The sequence below is a fragment of the Erythranthe guttata genome, chromosome 14 (genome assembly GCF_056151865.1).
Source record: "Erythranthe guttata isolate IM_541 chromosome 14, IM_541, whole genome shotgun sequence".
In the NCBI taxonomy this organism is placed as follows: domain Eukaryota; kingdom Viridiplantae; phylum Streptophyta; class Magnoliopsida; order Lamiales; family Phrymaceae; genus Erythranthe; species Erythranthe guttata.
The window spans coordinates 5575237-5583566 of NC_142546.1; the positions used below are offsets into that span (position 1 = coordinate 5575237).

General features: G+C 31.2%; 1 protein-coding gene and 1 long non-coding RNA gene across 6 annotated transcripts; one reads left to right on the forward strand and one right to left on the reverse strand.

The window, feature by feature from the left end:
- Positions 1-2391: 2391 nt before the first annotated feature.
- Positions 2392-4386, reverse strand: LOC105967757 (uncharacterized). The gene is made up of 2 exons (XR_001173682.2): positions 3905-4386; positions 2392-2762 (listed from the first exon to the last, which is right to left on the reverse strand). It is a non-coding gene; the product is annotated as an uncharacterized LOC105967757 (long non-coding RNA).
- Positions 4387-4750: 364 nt separating this feature from the next.
- Positions 4751-6797, forward strand: LOC148764998 (uncharacterized). Of its 5 annotated transcripts, XM_088813602.1 has the most exons (7): positions 4751-5011; positions 5659-5710; positions 5837-5912; positions 5985-6102; positions 6199-6283; positions 6372-6463; positions 6600-6797. In XM_088813602.1, the coding sequence occupies exons 1-5, from the start codon at positions 4859-4861 to the stop codon at positions 6223-6225; spliced, it is 426 nt and encodes a 141-aa protein (XP_088669728.1). In that variant the 5' UTR covers positions 4751-4858; the 3' UTR covers positions 6226-6283; positions 6372-6463; positions 6600-6797. The 5 variants fall into 5 exon arrangements, with proteins under 5 accessions (XP_088669728.1, XP_088669727.1, XP_088669729.1 ...); XM_088813601.1 differs by lacking the exon at positions 6600-6797 and having other exon boundaries at positions 6372-6577; XM_088813605.1 differs by lacking the exon at positions 5837-5912 and having other exon boundaries at positions 4787-5011.
- Positions 6798-8330: the final 1533 nt, after the last annotated feature.

The following is an 8330-nucleotide window of genomic DNA, read 5'->3' on the forward strand; positions in this document are numbered from 1 at the left end:
ATTTATTTATTAATATATTCATTTTATACAGATATCCCAATTTTTGTTATTGAATGGATATCCCAATATTCCAAAATATTGAAAATTCAGAAAAAAAAAATTATATTCCTTTATTTTAATATTTTAATATTAAAAAAAAATTCTGAAAATTATTTGAATATTCGTAAAAAAAATTGAGTATCATCAATTTTTTCAATAAATGTATTTTGAAATACTGAAAGTATAAATAAGATTTTTTTATTTCGAATTTATAAAATATTAACTTTGGAAATAATATATATACATGCGGTAATTGTTTAAATGAGTGTATAAATGTTAAATAGGAAATAACTTAAATACATACCAAAATAAAATTGACAACTCACCAATTGAAGAATCCACCTCATCAATTGAACTCCAACTAAGCAATTTTGATAAATGACATCATCATTTGCCACATGTCAATCATTGTGGGCATAGATTCTTTTTTATATTATATATAAATAATTCAAATGAAATATAAGAAATCAATAAATAAAACATGAAATATGTAGACCTATTCATGCGATTTCTAGTACAACTTTAAGAAATACAATCGGAATTCGTATGATGAAGTTAATCAAATCGTTAAGATTACATTATCTTACTTAATATTAAACAGTGGCGAGGCGAAACTAGGATTTCATCACCTACATGCCGAATATATATATATAAAAAATAACGTAAAGAAATTAATAATCAATGATTGTTTCTAAAATAGCGAAACTACGATATTGTTACATGATTGACATCAAATTTTGAGGCTTGGGGGGCGGCGCCCTTGAAAAAAAAATGATTTTTTTCTTTAACAAAAACCAGATGATAGGAAAGAAGAAACGTATGAATTTTTTTTGCATTACATTAGATTTTGGGTGGACTAAATAATAAAAAAATGGTGAATATAATAAATATATATGTGCAATATAGCGGATTTTTGTTTTCCGATTGAGGGTTGACTTGAGACCATCCTTGCCCAAGGGTGGCCACGCCTCTGATTCCAAGTTACAATCTGTAACTTCCTTATCTTACGAGTTAGGGCCCGTTTGACAGGATTAAGCGTTGAATGCTGAATGCTGAATCTATTTCTGAATGATTAAGAGTTGTGACTGAATGCTGAATGCTGAACTATTAAGTCCATTTGATAACAAAATACCAGTAATGTCTGAATATTGTTATTTTCCTGTTATACCCTTATTTAATGCAACATTTTACTTTGTTAATTAAATTTAATATAAAATTTTGTTGGACATTAAACATTTTGCTATAGAATAAATTTAAAATATTTAACATAGATAAAATGTAAATTTCAAACAACTAATAAATATAAAATTCGCAAATAAAAGTAGCAAAAATATAAAAATACATTAGAGTAGCTAAAATAAACTTAAAAGATTAAAGTCACTAAAATTAACGTCAAATATTTAATAAAATTATAATTGGTCGCTCAATGCATCAACCGAGTTGCTATCTCATCACGGACATTTGCCATATACTGCATGTCTTCCTCCCCCCACCATGGTCCGGTTGTTGTACCATCATTCTCATGATCTTGTTCATCCTCATTCGCACCATCAAAAGGCACATTGGGTTGATCAAGCTCCTAAAAAAATCTATCACTAATACGCTATTTTCTTATAAAATTATGCACCGCAAAACAAGCAATCACTATATTTCTCTACACGTCAAATGAAAAAGGGGCCATCGTTTCTAAAATTGGAAATCTATTTTTCAGAACTCCATATGTTCGTTCAATGACGTTCCTTAGTTGAGCATGAGCATGGTTAAATTTTTCTTCTTTGGTCAAAGCACGCATACGACGATAGTCTCCTAACCAATATCGTACACCACGATATGGAGCCATAAATCCTCTTGTATGTGTGTATCACTACCAAAAATATGGACTTTTGTGACGGAGATTTTTGTCACTGAATTGAGGAAAATCCGTCACAAACAGGCTTTGGTGACGGAGGTGTGACGGAATTCGTCCGTGAGATAACGCCTCGTCACTAATTAAAATAGTGACGGTTTTTTTCAATCCGTCACACTTTGGTGACGGAACATTCTGTCACAAATACCTTATCGAACTCCCCTAAATTTAGTGACGGATCCCGTCATAAATAATTTTTGTATGTCATTAATCTGTCACAAGGTTCCGTCATTCATCTGTCATAAATATCATCACAAATAATCCGTCACATGCTTCTGTAACAAATGTTCCGTCAAAATTCAGTCACAAGCAATCCGTCACATTGGTTGTCACAAATATCAGTCACTTTTCTCGTCACAATAGCACCATAATTGTTTTGTTCTCTTTATTTTACTACATTTTTTTTTTGATAAACAATCAACAAAAAATCACAAAGCATAAATATATTAAAACAAAATCACAAAGCATAAATATATTAAAACAAAATCATATCGTTTCCAATCTTTCAGAGCATCATTTGGCTAGTAGTATCTAATGCTAAGAATCTGTTATGAATTACAAAACATAAATATCTTATTTATAGAAAACACAATCTCTTCTTAGCTCTAAACTCGTTTGTATGCCTCCTCTCTTTTCTGAATCAAGGCCATCTCTTGTGCCCTCAATTTTCAGGTCACATTCCTAACACCACTCTTCTCTATCGATCTGCCTTCAATATCGACAAGCCATGGCCTTAGTATCTATCTTCCTCTCCATCACGTTCTCCTCAACCCTGATCAACAATTTCATCTTGTTTCCCATCCCCATCCACATAACTCTGTTAATTAAAAGGAGAAGTCCACAACTACAAGTAAATAACTGCATTGTATTGACATAATTAAAACGAACGTTGAAAAGTTACTAATGAATCATTTGAGATACCTGATAAGTTCGTATACTCACAAGGTTTACTCACGTAAACAAAATGTTGAATTAATATGGGGATGCAACGACCCAATAATTGTAGCATATATAGACATAACCATAATAACACATACGCACATAATACATGAAATTCAAATCCACATACTCCATCCCAAAGAACTATAAAGAAATCGTATCAGCTTCGCAATCTAATCACATCAAGGTTTCAAAAGAATTTACAATTATACCTTAATAATGAACTTCAAATTACTTAAATGAACCTATACTCTTATCGGTCCTAAATCCATTGAGAGGTATCCTTAGATAGAACTATGTCCTCTAAATAACGTCCTAACAACTCTTTTCATTCATAGTACTCTATGTTAGAAAATCTGGCAGCTTTGGTATTTCAACTTTGAAAATTCATATCTCTTAAACCGTACATACAAAGCTTATGAAATTTTCACACAATGTTCACATATATGTTAATTATACCATATTAAAACAGTGCAGTAAAATACCTATCCACGTGAGAGAAATAATTAATTCAATACACTAACACCAGCAGAATTTCAGAACAGAGCATTCAAATTTAAAAATACCAAATAAATCATTCTTTCAACCAAACGCCATGAAATTTTGCTGCGAATCAGATTTATAAGTCTTAAATCATATCCAGTTAGAATCGCATGAATCGGGCTAAGATAGAATTTAATTTAACACATAATTCATAGATGACTCAGAAATCGTGCAGTTTCAGAAAACGGTTCATAACTTGATCAATACATTTCCGAATTACGCATATCATATATCAAAACGAAGCTAACAGAAACATCTACATGCACAATTAATTTCATAATTTTCAGAAAATAAATCATCGATGAAACATGCACCGAAAGCGGAGGCTACGAATCTGAAATTCGAACTAGGGTTCATGGAAATCTATATTTCGTGACCTAGATCCCTAAATCCGATTCCTAAACATATAAATCAATTAAACACATAAACATAATCTTATTATTTATCATTAATTCAGTAAAGACCAAAAGTCCTTACCTCTTTGAAGAAAATCGAAGACAAAGAGGAAGAGTAAACCGAAGGATTCTCAGAGCTTGGCTTGAAGGCTTTTGGGGCTGAACTTGGAGGTTGTGGAGTTATCGAGTGTCCGATCCTCTTGATGGTTTGGTGGATTTTATAGGGAAATTAATCCCATTAATTAGATGTGAAACTTCCCAGAGAAGAAGGGGAATTTTTGAGGATTTTTCATCGAGCTGTAGGATGCGAGGAAGAAGAGTGAAGACACAAATTCTCGTTTCTTCTCTAAGAAGAAGGAAACTGCCGTAAGAAAATTGGGAAGGAAAAATAGGAGGAATCTTCCTTGCTTATAGGCTAGGAAGTTAGGAGGATTTTACCTAAGGGCTATTATGCAATATTTAAAACAATATGGGGTCCTAATAACAATTAAAGAACACTTGGAAGATAACTAGAAGAAAGCTGCGTAATTATGTCCTGGCCTGTAAATAGGTAAAGTGATTCTTTTATATATTATATCTTATTAATAAAAGTAAGGTTGTTCTGGTGAAACCCTAGGGTTTTTTTTCCCGCTCATTTTATGGCTATATTTGTCATTTAATTATTTTTTTACTTTTATTGTTTATTTCTTACTTTTATTATTTTATTATTTCAATTTTCATTTAATTAGTTCTAAACTTTACGTTGTCTAATATTTATTGTTGTTTATTGTTTTACCTCTTCTTCCCCATCACCCACACTTTTCATCTCTCTCCTCTGCACTTCATCTCCTTCAAGTTTTTTTTTTTTTTTTTTTTTTTTTATTTATTTATTTATTTTTATTTCTGTTCTTCTTTACAAATCTAGCATCTATATCCATATTCTTCATTTTTGTGCAAGATTTTGTCTCCTCCTTTCATTATCTCACAATTTCTTCTTCCTCAAATTTGACAACCCACCATTCTTATTCGACCACCACCACCGGATCCGGCCAACCCCATGCATACATATCTCATACGATCCTTATCTTTCTCCACCTCTTCTTTGTACACCCGCCTCTCCTATGTCTTTCTTAAACACCTATTTATATCATTTTCCCACTTTTCTGTGGGTATCTTTCTCTTTGCAAAAATTAACTCCATTAGTCAACAGGTAAGTTTGTTCATCAACCTACAACCTCTTTTTTTTTTTTTTTTTTTTTGAATCTCTTCAATTTCAAATTTTCTGGATTTCATTCGATCCAATAAATTTCATCCATTTTTTCTCAGTTTTGTGTGATTTGTCGAAACGGGATATGATGAATGTGTTAATGTTTATATATCTGGAGTTTTCCAAAAATCCTATGTCAGTTTTGTGTGATTTGTCGATTAATCGCAGAAGTAACGGGATATGATGAGTTTGTTAATGTTTATATATCTGGAGTTCTCCAAAAACCCTATGTATCATTTAATTTGTTCAGTTTTTTATTTTTCTCAATTCTAAAAACAATAGGGGCAGAGATCGTTCCACTGCGCTAAATATATGCGCTAAATATATCTCCATTCGTCGAATAATTTAGATTCAATATTTTTTTAACATTTTTTTGTGTTCTTTATCAGACTACAATTCCTTTTTTTTAATATTTTTTGCCGGATTAATGTACAATTCCTCTTTCTTTGTCTGATTCTTCCAAAGTATTAGAGTAATTCCTTTTTTTTTTATAAATATTTTTTGTGTTCTTTATCACAATTTAATTCCCTTTTATATATTTTTTTGTGTTCTTTATAATAATTTAATTCTTTTTTGTAATATTTTTTCAGTTTGCTACGTTTGACACAATCAAACAGAACGTGGATGAGAGTTTAGTGTTTGGTATGTAACTACTCATATTAGTCTACTAATTTTATATTGATTATATCATTAAATGTTGATGTGTTTTCCTTTGACTTGCTAATTTATTTAATGTTGCACATATAATTGGCCACGTGGTTGAGAAAGACCCTATAAAGGAGATCAATATAAAGGACAAGGACAAGAAACACAAGCTTTTGGAGATTGTCGTCCAAGATTTAGAGTATTTAAAATATAATAGATCGTTGTGTGATGATCTCTTAATGTTATTCATAACAATTTACTTAATTTTCAGGAAAAATACTGTTATATGCACTTTGTGGGAAGCTTTTGCCGAAAGAATGGATGCATATCTTCTCAAAGATGATCACAATGGATCTATTGTGGTCATTCTTCAATTTTTTAGGACCACGGTATTTTTTAACCCTGAACCCTAGATCGGCCATAATGTTTTTATTTTATTTTGTACGATTATATTATTGATTATTTCACACTCACATAAAAATTAGGAAAAACGGGTTTATCGAATGCTCTGAATGTGTCAAACTTATTGATCAATCCGGATTTGAAGGAAGTGTTGGACTACAATGACAAGTAAATATATTTAATTGTCCAAATCATGAGTTAAAGCTTAAAGTTGGTGTTTCAGTCATGTTGCTGAGAAACATAGACCAATCGTCAGGTTTGTGCAATGGCACCCGACTGTCAATCACGCGATTAAGAAAACGAGTCTTGGAAGCAAAAATTATATCAAGCACCAACATTGGTCATAAGGTTTTTATTCCACGACTCACTCTGACGCCATCCAATAGCAGATTTCTTTTAAAATTTTAACGTCGCCAGTTTTCTATCATGCTTTCGTTTGCAATGACAATAAATAAAAGTCAAGGCCAGTCGCTTCAACATGTAGGTATTTATCTTCAAAAGCCGGTGTTTTCGCATAGACAGTTATATGTTCTATCTCAAGAGTTATCAGTTGCAAAGGATTGAAGATACTTATATGTGACAAAGATGGAAACACTTCAAATACTACGACGAATTTCGTTTATAAGGAAGTGTTCCAAAATTTGATCTAAGTAATTTATTTATATTATACTTTTTAAACTTATTATGTTTTTTAGCATTGCTGACTTTAATATATTATGGTGATGATATATAACTTTTTATACAGTAAATTTTAGATTGAGATATTATGTATAAGATTCATACTCTTAGTTAGTGTTTGTTTGCAACACTAGATGCATGGGATAAAACTATTTTATCCCACATAAAAGAGTGTCTACTTTTTGTGGTACCTTTGATTCTCCCATCCCCAAGCTTGGCAACATTCATGGGTGGTTAAAATGCATAAAGAACTTTGAATTGTCTATCAATTTGTGAAATTTAATGTAGGTGTTATGAAGAATATATGGTTCCATTTTGACTTTATTCATGAAATTGTTTTAAAAGTTCATTAAGAGATTTACGTATTAATCTTGGCATTTTATATTTTTTTATCAAGTATTTAATATAAGATTTGTTTACGTAACTGTAACTTTTGGCAAAAGTATGGTAGCCGTAGGCAGGGGCGGTCCCAGGGTCTCGGAGGCCCGAGGCGAGAAACAAAAACGAGGCCCTCTTAATTACCAACTTTATTTTGACTTATCAACTCATTCCTCAACCATAATTCCACAACTTCATTTTCAACATATTTTTGCAAGATAATTTACAGTTAAACCTCTATAAATTAATACGGTCGTGACTAGGGAAATTCTATTAATTTAGCGAATTATTAAATTATCGAGTTAATAATTTAACACGTTTTCACCGAGTCGGGACCGAAAGAAAATATTATTTAATCGAGGTTATTAATTTATCGATGTTCTACTGTATTTAAACCTAAGAGCTCTGTTTGTGATTTTTTTTAATATCCTAACTCAAACTTTTCTATTGCTCATTGTATCGATAGATTAGTACTAACCTAAACTTTATCGAGGTTCTACTGTATTTAAACCTAAGAGCTCCGTTTGTGATTTTTTTTAATATCCTAACTCAAACTTTTCTATTGCTCATTGTATCAAGTAAAAAAAAGTATAGGATTAGAAATAAAAGAATCAAGATAATGACTTATAAACTTAATTAATTCTTAGCTTGTCATTCAACAAAGAAGAAAAGAAAAAAGGAGGGAAATTAAAAATAGAATTAGAAAGAAAAAAGAGGGAAATTTTGGGAAATTAAAAAAAATAAAAAAAATAAAAAAAAAGAGGGAAATTAAAAAGAAAAAAAAAAAGAGGGAAATTAAAAATAAAATTAAACAAAACAAAGAGAGAGGGAATGGTAAGCTTTTAACCGTTAGGTCACGGACTCGAACACGCGACATACAAAAATCTATGAGTAATACTTAGCCAACTATGTTAAACAGAATTCTTAGATATTTTGTAGCTTAGTAAATATATACCCATTTGAGAAAATTGGAGGCCCTAAATGTTTTCGATTTTTCGGAGGCCCAAGGCGACGGCCTTGCTCGCCTTGGGCTTGGGCCGGCCCTGGCCGTAGGGGCTCATTTTAATCAGTTTTTTTTAGCAGTTTATTTACCATATAATTGGTCCGACTTTTAAACACATGCATTCCTAAATAAATAGAGTATTAGTCTGCAATAATT

Bases quoted from the DNA above. Each gene is read 5' to 3' on its own strand.
- LOC148764998 (XM_088813602.1), top strand. From the start codon at position 4,859: ATGCATACATATCTCATACGATCCTTATCTTTCTCCACCTCTTCTTTG. The intron at 5,012-5,658 runs GTAAGTTTGTTC...ATATTTTTTCAG, and splicing joins TTAACTCCATTAGTCAACAG to TTTGCTACGTTTGACACAAT. The intron at 6,103-6,198 runs GTATTTTTTAAC...CATAAAAATTAG, and splicing joins TTCAATTTTTTAGGACCACG to GAAAAACGGGTTTATCGAAT.